The sequence below is a fragment of the Rhipicephalus sanguineus genome, chromosome 10 (genome assembly GCF_013339695.2).
Source record: "Rhipicephalus sanguineus isolate Rsan-2018 chromosome 10, BIME_Rsan_1.4, whole genome shotgun sequence".
Taxonomy (NCBI): domain Eukaryota; kingdom Metazoa; phylum Arthropoda; class Arachnida; order Ixodida; family Ixodidae; genus Rhipicephalus; species Rhipicephalus sanguineus.
The window spans coordinates 63,837,804-63,856,547 of NC_051185.1; the positions used below are offsets into that span (position 1 = coordinate 63,837,804).

General features: G+C 46.7%; 1 protein-coding gene across 1 annotated transcript in view; it reads left to right on the forward strand.

Annotated features, from left to right (window-relative positions):
• The first annotated feature begins 2,590 nt into the window (after positions 1 to 2,590).
• The window catches only part of LOC119406444 (HEAT repeat-containing protein 1), a 157,274-nt gene continuing 141,120 nt past the window's right edge, over positions 2,591 to 18,744 (forward strand). Inside the window, exons 1-8 of the mRNA XM_049420100.1 lie at positions 2,591 to 2,688; positions 3,528 to 3,697; positions 5,037 to 5,253; positions 8,542 to 8,683; positions 9,623 to 9,724; positions 10,378 to 10,632; positions 12,008 to 12,108; positions 16,578 to 16,811. Of these exons, the coding sequence (XP_049276057.1) occupies positions 3,553 to 3,697; positions 5,037 to 5,253; positions 8,542 to 8,683; positions 9,623 to 9,724; positions 10,378 to 10,632; positions 12,008 to 12,108; positions 16,578 to 16,811 (1,196 nt within the window). The 5' untranslated portion in view covers positions 2,591 to 2,688; positions 3,528 to 3,552. The remainder of the gene's footprint in view (positions 2,689 to 3,527; positions 3,698 to 5,036; positions 5,254 to 8,541; positions 8,684 to 9,622; positions 9,725 to 10,377; positions 10,633 to 12,007; positions 12,109 to 16,577; positions 16,812 to 18,744) is intronic.

An 18,744-nucleotide genomic window follows, 5' to 3' on the forward strand; every position in this document is an offset into this window, starting at 1 on the left:
GCGAAAGCTGTGCTGCTTTGTAATTTTGTCATTTCTACTTTGTTCATAATTTTGTCCATTAGCCAAGTTTTCATAAGGCGCCTCTGGTTGCAAAGAACAGTTTTCCATAAGAAATGGAACAATCCTTGCAATACATTACTTTATTTCTGGACTGAAAGGAGTGCCCAGAGACCTCCGCGTGGCAGAGCACCAGACCGGAGCGTGCCTCTACGCACCAGAAAAAGTAAACCGATAAAAACCGTATTCACTCGGAGAACAGACACTTTTATTTTTATTTTCTGCAACCGAGATCCTACGGTGGTTTTCAAGCTAATTAAATGGTCATCGGTAAACGGATTTCTCCCTCGACAAGTGATTTTGCTTATCAATAATTGCAAAACCTTGCTGTACGACTTTAATTCTTTATTATAAGGCGCAGATAAGCCGCAGTTCCGTTTTCTGCGGGCGATTTTTTTACGGTATGACAACTAGCGACACCGAACGTTCGTTTCTGGAATCAGCCAAAACATGTCGGCGTACATGAGCGTCCCACGTTAGGGTGGCTAGAAGGGGAGGTGTGATGACCGGGCGGCAAAAGTTGGCCACCATTCGCGTGAATGCCGTGGGGCGGCGCTGTCGTCAGGGGCGCCGTCAGCGAACGTGGCCGTTATCCGTTCTCGGCAGGGAGAATGTTTCAGTGGAAATGCGTTACCAAATTATATAAAACTTTAGCTGATAATGCAGTTCCTTGGTCAGCGCACAGCTTGTATTGCGCTACTGTTATCATGCGGTTTTGAAATACGGGGTACAGAGCCGAGTTATGTTCCGACGAAAAGCAAGCAACTACTACTGGGAGAGCAGGGCTTAATTATGCTCCAATGCGCTCTGATCATTTTATTCGTGCGCCTCAATACGTGCGAAAGCAGGTAACATTTGATTTACGCCAACAGAATCAGGATTAGTCCGTGGCATACATGGTAATACAACGTTCGGTAGTCTTTTCAGGCTCAATTCAGAAACCAAATAAGTAAATGCAACATATTACTAGGTAAAGAAACTTTATTGTGTAGAACAGAATGCACTTGATCGTTTTCGTGGCTTGTCTCGCATCACGCAAGGCTTTAATAAATGCGAAGCATTTCTTAGCGAACCTTTGGCACTTTGAGCGTTTCTATCTACGTATCTATCTATCTATCTATCTAGCCGCCTACGCCTGGGTGCTCTCATGATCGCCTCATTAACTTGGTGTAGACCAAAATTGGCATGGGAGGGCAAGAGGATTTGACGAATATGACGGTGGGGCCATGATATGAATAACGTGGAAATCCTGTCGAGTGCGTCGTCAAACCCTTTCCTCCAGACACGTGTGGCACATACCCGTTTACCACGGGCCACGGTGTACGGGTATGCGCCACAGGTGATTGACAGTTTATATCTACCCAGCGGCGGCGAGAACAGACAGTGGTAATTTAAATGCGAGAGCGTTAAGAAAAACCGACGTTGGCAGCGTTGACCCGACGAATGGAAAGAGTAAAAATTCGGATCCCAGCAGGAATCGAACCAAAGTATTTTGCGTGGCAATCAGGTATTCTACCACAGAGCCACGCCAGGTCTATAAACTGGTTTGGAAAAACAGCCTATGCAGGCGTAATGTCGGTGCAACGTCGATTGCGGTTGTGTTGCGGGCTATCTAATTTTACAAGAAAGCAATAAGCACTACATATGTACTCCTACGATACATGCGTCATATCAGATTAACGCCGGTGGTTCCAGTGTCGGCTCCGCTTTTATAGCAGTCTAATAAACATTTCATTTGTATTCCTATGATTCAACAAGCTGTATTGAAACATTGTTCGACCCCGGACGAATACATTAACAAAGTTACGTGTGATATTCACACGACTGCACCATGAAGTGCACTTAATTAGTTTCGATAATGCTGACGTATATGGTCTAACGTGAGGGCTGACGTTACGTCATACCATAAGTTACCCTTTAAATGCCGATGTTGTGGACGTGCCTGGTAAGCCCACGATGTGCACACCGCTACTACTCACGAGAACACGTCGATCCATTTCGTAACGCTTGGCTTAAAGCCCATAAAATACAGCATAGAAGTACTCGCTGACTGCTTCGCATGAAACCGATTCCCACAACGCGTAGGATCTGTCGAAACTTTTTCTTTTCACTTTTTTGTCATTCATTCCACTGTTTCCCGAATGCTTTGCGCAAACAGCAAGCGGTTTGTCAGCCCTCGGAATGGTGCGTGCCCACTTCAAGAACAGTTCTTGGCTAGTCGGTGCACGGAAAAGGGACACTGTTTCCGAACAAGATCTGTAGCCGGAATCATACCCTGGCACGAAGCACCAACGCTGAGTTTTTTCTTTAAGGTAGACGGCATCTTTGCCAGCACACAGCACTCATGAAACAACAGCACACGCCAACAGTTCACAGCAAACTACACAACTACAAACCGCCGGCCAGCGGAAACGCTGACGGCGCCCCAGACGGCAGCGCTATGATGTGCCCTAGCGGCGATCACGCGAAAGAGGACCACCCTCTCCTATGGCTGGCCGCCGCGCTCAGCACACCTCCCCTTCTAGCCACCCTACCCACGTGCGTGCGCTTGTGTAGCTCTGTAATTTATAATAAATCTCTAATTTAATCATTCTGCGGGTACTTGATTACGACAGTTTATATCTTGGAAAGGTAAGCCGAGCGCGGTTTCTCTGTTCCGATCTAGCTTTTGTTGACGCCTATAGCGTAAGTGGCTCTCTACAATTTATAACTTGGTGCCTTGCTGTGTGACCTAAATGCTGAAAATTTCCTTGAAGCTGCATTCAGTCCTCGGTTATGATTGCGAATTGCAGCCGAGGTCGGAATGGTAGAAGTTACGGCGAGTACGATGAGGCTGTTTTGCGAGCTGTCACCTTACGGCTGTGGTTTCATCACGTACCCAGTGCGCATCGTAAAAGCGCCTAAGTGATGGCTCCGTGCTAAACGAAAAGTAATGAAGTAGCGTTCTTGATCGATATGTGGTGTTAAGCAGAAACACTATGTGACTACCCTTTACGTTTTTGTAGCCTGCGATTGTTTGAGAATTGCTATATAACGTAACACTTGTGTTGTTGAAGCCGCCAAACTTTGTAGCGCAGCACGACGACTTGTCAACGCAAAGAGCTTCTTCACGTCGAAGGGGATCGGTTATGCCAACTGTCCACGTTAGTGAATGTGAAAGTGTGATCATAAAGCAAGCTGTCAATTTTGTGCACGCTGTTTACGTCACACCACGATCATGATGATGCAGCGATCTCCGTTAGCGGAGTTGTGCGTGTTGTGAACACTGCGGTTTGCGCTCATTTACCGACCTCACGCCATTTCCATGTTCTGGCTGTCTTCGACCTCGCACCACAGTGAAAAACATGCCTTTGAAGAGGCTTCTCGCTTTTAAACATTGCGTCAGCTGTGCTGTGGTACTCTTAGTGCCAGTGGTACGTAGTATTAGTACATTTCAGGTTGTATCAGTGTTCCCTCGCACTATTATCCAGGTAAACGCACCGCTGAGGGCCAGCCATGGCGCAGACTTCGCTCGCACGGCAGTTGCAGAAGCTTGCAACGCCGCAGACGTCGCTACTCAAGGAGACCAAAACCCGCGTCTCGTTCCTCTTCGATCCCCGTGAAGCGGCTGCCCTCGACACTGACACTGCGTATGCCATTGGTAAGCGTTCTTTTGCCCGTTGTTCTCATCGCTGTATTGAAGTGGGGCATAACAGTCGTGGTAATCGTAACAGCATAAAGCAGTAGTTGTAATCCAAGCAAGACAGGCATTTAGGGGAACATAGAGGCTTGAAGTGATGAGACGTCGTTGAACAACAAATGTCACTGAAGCCAGTGTTTTGGCAAGAGCACTTGCCTTTATCAAGGCAGCATCTTCTTTCCTTAGCAGCCTTTTTATGTAAGCCTTGCTCACTCTCCCCCATCCTCAGTGGGGGAGGGGATGAGAATAGGCTTCCCCGATTGGTGGGGGAGTGACCTATACGTGTACATAAGAAACATTGCTACAGAAAGCTGAAGCTGCCTTCGTGAAAGCAGGTGCCCTCATTGGAATGTCAACTCCACCGACATTTTTTTGTTCAACGGCCTTTCGTTAGCAGTGGTAGTACTCACTTTGGCTAATATTCCACCTGTTAGACACAAAGCAGTCTTGGTTTGAGCTGTCACTACAAATTTTGTGATGTGTATGAGAGATGGAAAAGGAACTTTATCAGTGAAAACCAAAGCCTCGTCCAGGTGGCGTTGAGGCTACACACACTTTGATGGATGCGCAGCTTCTTCGGTGCTTTCGCAGAATGTGGAAATGGTCAGGCGAGCTACCGCATGTTGGCCTGTTTGGGGCATCCCTGTTTCTTCTGAAGTGTGAAGCTGTTTGACGATTTTGAGCGCAACACAAGACTTGGCGCATGCAAGATTGCTGCCATTTGTCTTGTGCCTTGTGTTTCTTGCACTACTGTTTTACCAACTCGCCCGATTATATTTTGTTTAGACAGCAAGTGGTTCACTGGCGTAGCCAGGGGGTGTAGTTTGGGGCATTCAACCCCCCTAAAGCTTTTACATTTTGTTTGTGTATTGTATACACACACAAACATAGGCACAAGCGTACATCAGGCAAAACACTCAATAAGACGTCTATTTAATTGGGGATAAATAATAAAATAGTGTCTTATTACCTCAAAGGTCCCAGTACATTGTTATGCGATATTTTACAAGTTAGAGATTGAACCCACGACTGCATGCGCAGCAGCGGCACACCGTGGCAAATGAAATCCCCTGCAGTGGATCGCTCACGTCAGTTGGCAAGGACTGCACCTTCTCTTCCCTTAGCTGAAACCTTTTCCGACCTGTTCATTCTCATCACATCATGCCGCACAGCTCTTCTGCCGAGCACTAAGAGCCTCTCCAAAGACTTGCGTGTGGCACCGTGTTGTGCACGTGGCCGTGCAAATAGCTCAAATGCACCAGCACTGACTAATGTCACCCTTCACTGACACATCTTTCAGGCACTACGGGCCTAGAGGAGCTGTCAACGCTGAATGAGGCCTTCTCGCACTTCGAGGAGAACCTTTTCTCGGAGAGTGCCAAGTTCCTAGAGCGGGCTGTCAAGAGCCGGGAAGAGAACACCATCCTTGATGGCCAGATTGAGCAGTTCCTGCTTCTCTTGTCACCTCACTTCCTGCTACGGCCAGCACACAAAGCCCTCGAATGGCTGGTTTACAGGTGAGGCAGTGGTTTACCTGCAAATTCCCTGAATTTTCTGTGAAGTTTACCGAATTTCTGTAATGAATGGGATTTCCACAAGAAAGATTATGCAATTTCTTGAATTCACCATAAGTACAAGTTTATTGAAATACACTTAAACCTCATTATAACATTGTCGCATTTGACATGAAAATAACTTCGTGATGTCCGAAAATTCGTTACAGTCAAACCTCGTTAATACGTACCCGCTTTAAACGTACTAACGGTTAAAACGTAGCTGCGACGAATCCCCGACCGAGTCCCATAGAGCCCAATGCATTCGCTGACCGCTTAAGCCGTAGTGGTTCGCCCTATGCCTACCGGTTAGTGCGTACCCTGCGTACCGCGATAACTTTTTGTGCCATAAAATTTTACTGTGCTGCTCAACTTCCTGACGCCAGAATGTGCCGCCAAAGGTCTTCCGCCTTTTTGAGAAGTGCGCAGATCAGTCGATCCCCGATTCCGACTTCCGCGCAATTGCGGCGACGCCTTTGCGGGTAAGCATCGGGAAAGAACGAAGGCGAAGTGGCGGCCACCGACGAACGCGCCGACATGACTTATTGCCGACAACCTTATCACAATAAGTATCTTCAGCTATCTGCTCGGGCACGCGTGCGGCGCAGCGCTACTTTTTAAGCCCACTGCACGCTTTTAATAGGCGACAACCTGAACGCGCTGGGCCGCCGATCGCTGCCGCTTCGTTGTGCGCGGCCGTCTTCAAGGCTGAAGTTGAATTAATGGCACAAATGCTCGGGTAGGGTCGAAGAACTTCAACCACGTCGAAGAACTTCAGCCCGACAGCAAACGCTACTAAGCCGTCATAAGGCGCGCACCGCTTTGTAGAAACGAAAGCAGATCGCTGTTGCGTAGTTAGCGTTGCGGGTCGCGGGCGCCGAGAAACCTCGCTGCATTGACGCTATCACACTAAACGCACGTGTACGATACTGCAAGCGTAGCGCGGTTGTAACCATACTGCAAGCTTTTATTAGGCGACCACACAACGCGCCTCCGACCGCTGCCAGGACCGCTAGAGAATCGCGGAGTGCGCATCGCTTGCATGAAGCTCGTCATCGCTGCGTTAACCGAACAAGCTACTCGCCGCATCTGTGCACGATCTGGAGCGAAGTGGGTACGAACGACATTCCCACGATAAATGCGCGCGTGCGGCACAGCAAGCGGCCCGGTAGTGACAGCGTGAGCCGAGTAGGCGACGCGCTGCACACAACTAGCCGGGAGACGATCAACTCCCGGCTCCACGCGGCCGTACCGCGTTTCACTGGAACTGTCAGTTTTCGTTTAGTGGCAGATCGCGGTTAGACGCACACACATATACCGCGGAAATCACACTGTCCCTTCTGTCGCTATGTCGGTCACTGCGTTGACCACGTATCAGGGACCCTGCAATAGTTTCGAAATGCTCTTCGGCGTCGCCACTACGCGTTATCGCGCGGTCGTGCGAGTGTGCCAGGAAAGAAAAGGCTTTGCGGTGGGTACTTTAGGCAATATTTGCTGTGGCACTCTATTTATTTGGGCGATGGCGTACGCTAGGAGATGCAAATTTGTACTTGGTGTTTAATGCGTACTACCGTTTAGTGCGTAGTTATGCCGCGTTCCCGGCAGGTACGTATTAACGAGGTTTCACTGTATAAGCGTATACTCGGACCACTGTATCTATTACTAAGGCTATTTTTCATTTACTTCGTTATAATTCGTTGCATGCTTAGCAGCACAACACTTCAGTTGCTGTAGGGAACAATGACTGTCATGCATTCATGTCCAGGCAGCAATGAAATGGGGCAGTGTGAAATTACAAGTCGCCTCGATAAAAGATCAATTTGCCATATCAGAAACAACTGATCACTGACAAGCCCATGATCATGAGGGCGTCAATCTTCTGAAAACGGCACATACAAATATGCATATGAGCAACACACCTTCGATGCAGGAAAGAGTCATTGAGGAAAGATTCTAGTACGGTGTTGATGGCAACGTAATTGCCTTTGTTTTCAGCTCGGAACTTTTTATACTGAAATTTTGTAAGCAACATGGGTACCTGGAGTGTCAACTGAAGCAGTTTATGGTCACTAAAACCGTGAGAAATTAACAGGGTGCCGGAACGAAATGTTTTTTGTTTTGGTTTTAGTTTTGTTCCGCAGAAAAGTTCCACTCCGTTCCTGTTCCAGAACGGAAAGAAATGTTCCGTAACAGTTCGTAACGGTTTTTATTTGTATACGAAAATTTGAACTTAAAGTAACATTAAAACATAGTATTTAACATTTTTATTAGTGAACTATGAATTCTCTGAGCAGGCTCAATGCTTTGTGTCAAGGGAATGAGCATGATCTCAGAAGTTGCACGTCATCGAGCGTAGTCTGCGATGTGCGAGACCGCTGTTCTGATAAAACAAACTTCAGCACCGCGAACGTGAACTCCACGCTGGCCTGTGCGACTTGCACATCCACTGGCATTAATATAAACAGCTCCGGTTGCCACTCTTTTCGCTTTTTCACAAAAATTCAACATATCTTTACTTTGGAATCCCTGCCCAAAATGCGCGCTCCGCTGAGGTATGGATTAATGCTCACATTGCATTACCTCGGTTGTTCCAGATTGCCAACTTCTCCCTTGAACCGAAAACCAATAAAAAAATTTCAGTTTCATTCCGGAACCAAATAATAGATAACGTTTCGCTTATGTTTTCGTTCCAGTAAACAATATCGTTTTTTTTTTCTTAGTTTTTCATTCCGTTTCGATGCACTGAAAATTAATACGGGACACACGATTTCAGTTGCAGTAGTTAGTACCAAATCTGAAAGGTTGGTGTCACGGGTGGGTTGATCGATTACCTGAGAAAGATTGAAGTCCAGAGTTAACTCAATGAAATTGGCCACCTGTCTGCACAAGGATGACAAATCGATTTGGGGGAAGTTGAAGTCACCAAGCAGATAAACATTACTAGTTGAACATTCGTGCCATGGCATTAGTAATGCTTTCGCATAGATTATCAACAATTGGAACGGTCACTTCAAGGGGACGGTAACCGGCACCAACTAGTATGTTTCTGCAAGAGGATTACAAGTTTACACATCTTGTTTCTACAAGATGCATGCAGCCATGATGTGTAACTGGCGCACCTTCAATGGCCGCATTTCTTTGCGCTCGCAGGCATGTATTTTTTGCATACGATGCCGAAATCTGTGAATGATAAAAGCTTTGCTTAAAAGAAGTTGTTACCTCATCCTTCACGGATGCCTCTTCTGCTCGCAGGTTCCATGTGCACGAGTACAACGTGGACGCACTCCTCCGCTGCATACTACCGTTCCACGAAACGCGCGTCTTTGCTCGCGCCTTGCAGTTGCTTGACCTGTCGAGCAAGACCTCCAAGTGGCACTGGCTTCACTGTCTCCAGGTTAGGCGTTTTCGTCTGCGCATACTGGTGACTGGTACCGAGTGAAGTTAGGGACACATGTTCACTTCCTGTTTACTTGGGCTCCTTTGTATAAATGTTCATGTTGCGTATCTGTGCGCTGCTACCTCGCGCAAAGAAAAATAAATTGCATGGCAAATTGATGACGCTCTACATCTCCAAAGCTCACCCAACAGTAGCCTTGTGCTAGTTGGGGCTTGTGTTGTACGAACATTTCCTTGCACTTTCTTCCTAAAGCTGTACTGCAGGTAGCGAGGAACACTGGGTGAGAACAGTGGGTTGGCTTTAACCGCCTGAAAATTCTGTAACTTGTGTCTACACGATGAGCGCATGGCTGTTATTTTAATGCACGAATGTACGTTCCTTGGCGAGATGTCCAGGGAAATGTGTGTGTGAATGTAATAGCATGACAGCGTAATGAAAGAAGAGTCATTGCAGAAAGAAAGTGGGGGATTACAGTTGCCACAAGACCAGTGTCCTAGCCTACTCTACTTACTCACACACAACCATCACTGTTTAAAACTTGTAAAAACTTGTAATGTCTGCAAGTGTTGGTTGATGATAACTAATGTGGGCTAAATGATGATTAATACTGGCTAATGTCGGCTACTATTACCAGTTGCTGTTAAATAATGGTATGGCAAATAATGCTTACTTACCATCTGACAATTCCCCTCTGGGGAGATTCTACTCCTGTTCTTCTTCGATTCCACCCATGTATATATTAACCACTGCTGCTCTCAGACCAACCAACCAACCAATCATTCAATCAATCAATCAATGAATCAATCAATCAATCAATCAATCAATCAATCAATCAATCAATCAATCAATCAATCAATCAATCAATCAATCAATCACTTGTTACTTCTTGAGGAGCTATTTAGGCGAAGTGCATTGAATGCATGTGTTTGCCCTTAGAAACCCGGCCTGTCGTTGACCAAGACTGCCCTGGTGACACAGTGTGCGCGAGACCCGGGTGCCCTCAAGTTTGTCTGTGAACTTCTTGTTGCCATGACAAAGGTGAGGAGAACGTGAAAGAGAAACTTGAATGATCGAGGGAAGATTACCACGTTTTGTCATTGTATGTCAGCTGATATTATGAATCTTCAGTATCTTTCGTAGCAGTAATAGATAAAGGGTTTCGTCATGAATGGTTACCATTGTTTTGATATTGTTATCAGTGAAATAAATTATATCACGCACTTGTTTTTAAGAAAAAAAATTTTTTTTTTCAGCATTTACGAAATCACCGCTTATTGGAGGGGTGGCTCTTCCATCAACGATCAGCACTTCAAAAATGACACGACACACACGGCTCTTATGGGAGTGTCGATCATTGACGGAAGAGCAGCTGTTTCAATCAGGAGTGGCATTCTTGACAACGAACAGTGGCCCAGCAGCAATTTGTTTGGGGGGCACTTCAAGGCCAGCATGGTCTGGGCGTTGAAGTTAATGGTGAGGGCTGGCTTGACGATGACGAGTGAGCACATGTAGTCAGTCCATCGACTGCATAAATAAATTTCTGTTCTGGAATGTGCTTGCTTTTTTTCCTTTTTTTTTTGTCTAATGTGCGATTTTGAGCTGGGTCGACCTGTGTTCAAGTTGACTCACAATCATGTAAATACGGTGTGCTTGTACATACGCTCTATACGATGACCTGGGACAATGTACAGGTACACTCTGAAAACACCGTGGCACTGCGTCCTGCCATCGGTTTGTATGCTTCCACCGTTCTGGGCACACTCGAGGCGATGAAGAAGATCACGGACCAGACGGTGGCAATGCTGCTGCCGTACATCCTGAAGGGCCTGGCATCTTCGGCCATTCCCGACCACCGTGCCGCCACGTACCTCGTGGTTGGCCAGCTGGCTCGGCGCACGGTTCTCAGCCGAGAATTATCTTACGAGTTGATCGTCCGAGTCGCCAAGGTGAGTTGGTGGCTTCGCAGTGGTTTTCTTTTTTACAGGCACTGTGAAGACTAAGCGAGAGAAAGCTGCAATTGTTTCACTATTCTTTGCGCTGTTTTTGTTGGAAAAATCTTAGATATTGTTAACAAAAAGTTGCAGGGTCTCTTATGCATTCACAGAAGATAACTCGCAGGCGAAAGCCATGGGCCGGGGATCGTCTTCTTTGTCTTTGTCGCGTCGGTTTCTTGCTTTCGCAAAAACGAAGTGAGGGTCATGCGAGTGCCAGTTTTAAGCATTATCATGCACACGCGCCAAAGCTAAAGTGAATGTTTAATGGGCAGCTTGTGCACGCACGCTGCAAAAACAAGGGGAACAAAGTTAACATGCAGCTTGCGCACATCGAGCCATGAGGCATGTGGGAGGCTTCAGGCTTTCTTGCTTTATTTGACTTTCGGTACCATTCGTGTTTTCGCCGGTCACCTTTTCTGTTTCATGAGGCATATGACGCTTTTGCCTTGAGATATAGGGAGAAAGTGTAACCAGCAAGAAAATATCAATGACGTATTGTTGTAACAAGGGCAAATAAACTGAAACCTCATTATAAGAAAGCCACATCTGACACAAAAATAACTTCGCTATATCCGAAAATTCGTTATAAACACACATTCGTATCACTGTAGCTATTACCAAGGCTATTGTTCATTTACTTCGTTATAACCGATAATTCGTTATATCAGTACTCGTTATATCGAGGTTTTAGTTACTGTAACTCTCTAGCTAGGAAAGTTGAGCCTGTGTATATTGACGCCCAAGGCCTTCGTGAACTTGCTTAATGAACCTGAAGGCCTTTTGCTTTCTTGAAGCAGCACGATAGTCCTCTTTCCAATAACGATCAGTTGCAGCTAGTAGGCTCCACTGCACGGTCGTTATTCTATCCGCTATAGTTGTTCACCGCATCACAGGGCTGTGTTGCGATGAAGCTTGGCTAAAGCAAATACATCATTTTGGAGCACAAATGATATCTCTGCTTCACGAGCCATCCATATTTTGGGACACACACCTTGACAACTTTTTCTCAATTGTTTGCACTGCCCTTTGGATTCGATTCCCATTGGACAGCATCTGCAAGAACAGTGCCTTTTCATTGACACAATTATCTTCAATGACACAAGTGATTGTAGGGGAGCTAGGTAAAGCACACTTGCAGTGGTGCAGCATTTGGTAGATCAAATGTGGTGGTGAACGGGAGTTCACTGTACATGTTGCGCAGGGCTTTACCTTTGCATGGGATCTACAAAACAATGTCAGACAAATATCTGTGCTTGATTTGCATTTCTGTGTTGCACAGGTCCGGTGATGTTTACGGTTGTGCAACTTTTCTTTTTCTCACTTTCAGAGTATGAAGGCGCCCGGCAACTCAGGTGCAAGCCTGTCAGGTGGCCTCCTGTGCCTATTGGTGCTGATGACCCTGCAAGACATTCAGGAAATGCCCAAAGCGTGAGTGATGGAAGTGACTGTGCTCTTCCTTTTAAACGACTAAATGGGAGTACTGAGAAGCTGCTTTCACTGCAGAGTCATCCTGCAATGTTTATATATAGTACTACTACAGTCAAATCTCGCTATAACGAATACCGCTACAACGAAATTTCCGCCACAACGAAGAATTTTGGAATCCCCGCCAGCTGCCCATAGAAAACAATGCGAAAAATGTCTCGTCACAACGAATACTTTTTCTGGGTATTTCCGCTTGAACGAAGTTTTCGCGATTGCCACCACATAAGGAAAAGGGGCTTGCCTAGGATTGTCGCGAAATTCGCACTAGAAACTCTACCATTTCTCGTCGCCAGAGCCTTGTGGTCGCATCGCAAGACCTGTGTCTTCATCGGAGACATGCTTTCTGCCACCACACACACATCCCGGTAAATTATTCGCCATTTAGATGCTCGCGTCAGATCGTCCATCTGCCATAATGCTGCCGGCGGGTTTGATGCGCGTGCGGGCCGCGGAAGAATCGTTCTTCAGGAACTAAAACTACTGCTTGTCGTCACAAGCCCTGCGATCGTGAATGACATCCACGGCATTTTGAAGGCACACGCGCGGCCAGCGCGTACCTAGTCCAAGCGTAACTACATTCTGCCGCAACCGCTGCGAACACAAATGTGGTCGTGTCGACGCTATCGTGGGCGACCACGAAAGTTCGCGCGCATCCAACGTACGTGCACCGACTCAAAGCAACGCTGTGGTCAAAACCGCAATAGACGCGATCGCAGACAGCAACGACGAAGTTCAGAAGGCACGCGCACGGCCAGCGCGCACAGATTGAAAACGGAACTACCGTTTACCGCAACCACTGCGCAGAAAGCCGCGGTCGCTATCGTCGCGATCATCGATAGCGAATACGCTCAAGTACGCAGCTAACACACCGGAAGAAAGATTAAAGGCAATAAAAAGTCGTAAAATGGCACGATGCGTTTCGGCTTTCCTTTCGCTCGCTTATGACTGTGGTAGAGCGGAGATTCGGCACTTCGTTTTCAGTTAGCCTTTAGCGAACTTTGGCACGCTCCTTCGCGGCGATACGCGCTCGGCACGCTTCGAGGGTAGCCAGCATATAGTATTTGCTCGTGTATAACCCACGTGTACAACTCGCGTATTGACGCAAAGCCACCTTCCTTGCATTACCGTGAAGCCAACTTGCACACTGAAATTCGTGTATAACCCGCACCCTGAGTTTAGCGCTAAATTTTCTGTATATTTTGTGCGTGTTATACGCGAGAAAATACATTCACTCGGTGTGCGGCCAAGTACGTCCGAGTTAGCGAAAGTTAAATGCAAGGACAGTGCATGCACTTGCCGGGACCAAAGGATGAGTCATGATCATCAGATCTTCCTAACTTTTGTGGTCTATAGATGAAATTTCGCTGCAACAAAATTCCACGACAACGAACTTTTTCGCACGTCCCGTCAATTTCATTGTAGCGGGATTTGACTGTACCACTACAGCACCCTCTTATCTAGTACAGTAGTTTACTCTCTACAATGTGTGCCTAGCATCCTCCACAATTTTCCACAATGTGTGCCTGGCACAACCTTTTGAAGTGAATATGACAAAGTAACCATTTATTTATTTATTTTATTTTTTATAGTGTTCTTTACATTTATGCTTGATGAACACATACATGTGAATCAGAAGGTACAGCAGCACCGGTCTGGTTTGGGTGGTCAGTTGCACAAAATGGTTTAATGGCAGTACAGTAAAAGCTGGTTAATTCGACCCTTGTTAATATGGGAAATCGGGCAATTTGGACGTGTTCTCTGGTTTCGGCCAGCATATACATTGTTTAAAGGAATCAAGCTCTTGTTAATTCAGTCATAATTGGCTGCAGCTCAGTTAATTAAGACGATTCTGTGAGTGCGCCGAGCGCGAAGTGCCGTAAAATGTGTGGTGCAAAAGAGCGCAAACGACGTTCGCGGACAACCGAAACGAGGCGGCGCAGTCCAGACCGAGATCATCATCACTGCGAACCGCACAGTAACGGCTGGAAAGCCAGAACGCTTCATGCCTATTTGCGTTTTACCACCGCCTGTGACACCTCCTTGGCCACGGGTGTTTGAAAAGGCATGGTCGCCATCCACAATTGCATTGTAGGTGACCAAGGCTTCAGTGGGTGCGGCAAATTTTTGTTTACGGGTAAAGAAAATTATTGTCACATGTGCATGGGGGTGGTGGTGGTGGCAGTAGTAATTAGGGAGGGGTGCAGAGCACGTTTCAGGCTAATTAGGACATGCGGGTCTTGTGCCGCATTTGCATCGTGAAAGAAGTTGCAGGATGACGAAAATTGCTGCTTTTGTGCTGTACTTATGCAAAATAAGTGCAGCATTTACATATTCGTCAAGAAAATGAAAGTGAATAGATGTAAAAGACATTTGCATACCTGCCAAGTCTTCCGGATTACCCGGGAGACTCCCAGATTTTGAATGTTTCTCCCGGTTGTATGGGTCATAGGAAAATCTCCCGAAAATCCAGTTTTGCCCCGTGCGTCCAGTGCTTTGTCTGGCCACATGTGCAAATTTGTCTGGCCACGTAGTAGAAAGGATTCTTCTTTTTTTTAACGATGGTAGAAAGGTTCAACTCAGTTTCATTGCGCATGAAGTAGCTGTGCACTTTGCGCCGCAGTCCAGCACTTAAAAGGGTAGCCGTTACCGATGTCTGTCGAGATAGCGCGTTCGCCAGCGCTCGCGACCGTCCCCGTCTCAACGGCGCCCCTTATGGTCCCTTGCCCGACGAAATAACTGGTAAGCAAGCGACGACAGGCCTCGCACGCGGAGCGATGTTGTCGCATGTGCCCTTCGCGTGACGGTGACGGCCGGGTAGTTTTATCTCTGCTTCAACCGCGTTCGTCCCTAGCGCTAGCGCGCTTTTACTCGCACGTGAAACAGACGATGCATAAGCGATGTTATCGGTTTGGACTCTGTACAGATCAGCGGCGACCGCAAAATCCCGCTGACAGTGTCCATATAATTGCTATCGCAGTACGCACCCCCCTCTCTTCCCGCGGTCGACATATTTCATACTACGCCCCCCCCCCCCCCCCCCCCATTGAGTAGATCTCCCAGAGTCCGTTTCTCCAACTTGGCAGGTATGCATTTATTGATTGTTTTCTTGATACTTTCTATAATGCAGAATTCAGTTTATTCGGACATTTTTCCCGGTCCCGTGAAATCCGAATTAACGAGCTTTTACTGTAGTATTTGCAGTCAAAATACTAGCCAATGTTGGGCCTGGCTGACCTCACTGTTCTCAATGTGATTATTGTCATGAGTACCTGTTCATTATGTGTTTTGTAATACACTCAAACCTCGATGTAACGAACACGGATATAACGAATTATCGATTATAACGAAGTAAATCAAGAAATAGTCTTGCCATAATGAACGTTTATAAGGCCATGGATGAACGTTTATAACGAATTTTCGGATATAACGAAGTTATTATCGTGTCAGATGCGACTCTGTTATAATGAGGTCATACCCATGCCACATGGGCACAGAAAATGGCATTTGCCTCCTAATGCCTGCAGATTTAATACCATTCGCGCGGTGCCACACGGACGAACGAAATGGCATTCGCCCAAATGTCATTCGTCACCTAATGCCATCGCCAGAAGTCATTCGACTGAGAAATGCATACTCTCGACGGCACAGCTGACGAAGTGCGATGTACCTAAATTATATAAAACGACATCCTATTCAGCTGAAAATAGTTTTCACGTCTTTTATTTACACTAATCACTTAAACAAGCGCTTCAAATGCTGTATTTTGGATGCGACAGGCGCCATTTTCTTTTTACACTGTGGATCTGACTAGCGCCGGCTTATGTTGCTACGGTCAGCTGCAACGTCGTGAAACAAAGCAACGAACTCAAGCTTACGGCAGCGTAATATGCCTATTTCTACATGTAATTATTCTCGGAGGTATATGAAGCTTGTAAACGCATGTTTATTTTTTTATTACTACTCAACAGTTGCTCACTACAGAAGATGCTGCGATCGACATCATAAAGTCAAATGTCATTCAGTTTGGATGTGTAACAGCTCTGCTGAAAAAAAATGTCATCCGGGAACTGAATGCCTTCACTACCGAATCTCATTTTCTGTGCCCATGTGGCACGGGTATTATAGTGTAATACAAAATATAATTGCTTTATTGTTTCTTTTTTCCCCGACTAGCTTAATGAAAAGTGTCTGGAGTGGCTCAAGATTATGGTAAACAGTATAAGATTATTTTAAACAGTACAAAAATTGAGATACTGTTGTATACCAATCTGTATAACAGCATCACACGTCTCAATTTCAAGTTAAATAGAGCATTCAGTGTACTGAATGACTTGGCGCTTATTGCACTATTCCTTATCGCACTCAATTAATCCTAAAGCTTTCTTTTTTTTAACCTGTGTTACCCAAGACAGTGCATTTCAAGCCCTGATGAAGCACAAGAAGTCACTCGTAGCTGCGCTTGAGGAGTTGTCGTCCAGGCATTCCGTGTCGGCCATCCTGAAGCCACTTCTGGCACGGCTGATCAAGTCTGTGGTGGAGTCCCCTCAGAGCGAGAATGAGGATGGCAGTAAGACGGCTGCGGCTGTCCTCAAGGCTCTAATCCAACTGGCCCTGTCGCTCGACAAGTACTCCGACTTTGTTGTGCGGTGAGTTCATCGCTGGCGCAGTTGAAGAGCTGTTTTGCGAATCGAGTGCTCGATAGTCTTGCGTAGTAAACTGTACTTGGAGACAACTTTCTGTGGCAATGCAGCCAAGTCTACAGAGCCTAACCACGCCGTTTCGATAGTTTCGCTGCGCAGCTGGAAGTACTGGTCCCACAAAAAGATTATTTTCTGCGTGTAACCTAAACATTTAAAAAATGTTCTGTTACTCTTTGGCCTCAAATTGATAATGCCACAAAATTATTAGCCAGATTATGTTAAACAGCATTATTTTTTTTAGATTCTCAGGTTTTTTTTTGTTGTTGCAGCGTTCTCTACTGGCGTCACATAGGTTCCCTTCAGAAAAAACAAAAAATAAAAACATGACCTCATCGTCGATGGCGCCTTTTTTCTCGGGTAGCTCACCACTTCAATCACCGCATAGGATTTTCAAGAAGCTTGAGGACCAAAAGCTGTCAAAACAAACGAAGCAAGTGGTCTGCAACGTAAAAGCCCAAGTGAGACTGACGCAACCGGGACTCTCCGTCATTTCTGCATTTCGTTCGGTTAGCCAGCTTACCGGCGTAAGCGAGTGTACTGTCTCATTGCTCAAGGTGGAGGTTCTGAGTGGTACCCTGGCAAGTGAAGCGTAGGGAAATTGTCGCCAGTATGCCTGCATGCTCAGTGATCGTGGTTCAACGCGCTCAACCACGGAGGACATGCGAAAAAATGAACTGTAGCAAATGCATATCTGTCATGCCGAAACTGAAACCAAAAGCAGTTTATCGGGAACTACTTCATCGCGGTGACACGGAGCAGTTAGCTCCACCCCGTGTAGCTTTCGCTCCATTGCCACAGAAAGTTGTCCCCGAGTAGTTACTGATAATTAACAGTAACATGACAGAAGTTCAGGGGAAGATGGAAACTTGAAGTGATGAAACACTTTCAGCGCAGCCGCCATTTTAAGCGCAGCTTAAGAAACTAGGGTCTTTAGAATTACGTATCTATGTATTTTCTGGTAAAGGAACACACTACCTAATACTTACGTAGGGACGCTGCGCCTCAGTTATGCGTAATGTTTGCTTTTTGATCGACAATGTACACAAGTATGAACCTACAAACCAGTTCAAGATGGCTGGCCCTTGGGCAAGTGGTTCAACTTTTGCCGGGTGGCTGAAACGGGTGACCACGGTGTAAGAAAAATAATTTAGGTGTGGACACTCCGCCCGACGGCGCGTCCACATAATGTTCGCCTCTTTCCTCCTCTCGGCCCCCATGTCGCAGCGCCTCCCACGCAACCGCGGCCGGCGCATGTACTATAGAAGACGAGCTGCGTGCGTAGCGTCCGTAACGGCGTTGCGCACGTGAGAAGTCAGCGAGCAGAAAGACTGCTCACGCGCTTTAAGGGGGGACGCGGGTCTTAGAATAGTAAAAAATGGACAGAAAATCAGTTTTGAGAAAAACGCATTTTAGGCATGTTTGCACCCCTAAGCAGCTGCCCTCAAAATATTATCGCCGATTTCGCCCGGGAAATGGGTTAAAACTTATTTTTAAGACGCCACGGGAGCCGCAAAATGCATCTCAACAGGCAAAATTCGTTCAAACTTCCCGCGCGCGCCGCGGGCGCAGCAGCTGGCTGATCGCCGCCATCTTTGGCTTGTTTTGAAGCTGTTTTCTTTGTGTACATTTTGCGGCGTTTCAAAATGGCGTCACTGCAACGGAACGGCCGCTATCGGCGCTTTTCCGAAGGGTGGTTGTAGAACGCTCATTGGCCAGAGCGCGCGCGCGCGAGGCGAGCCCCTTCTCTCGCGCCTCCCATTGGCTGGCGCAACCCGAGGCGGCCATTTTGTTTTTGTATTTTTGTTCTGCGCTCACGGCTGCCGTGTTGCCGGTGTCGTGTGCTCGTGTGTTGTTACAAGTCGCGTTCGTGCACATCCGG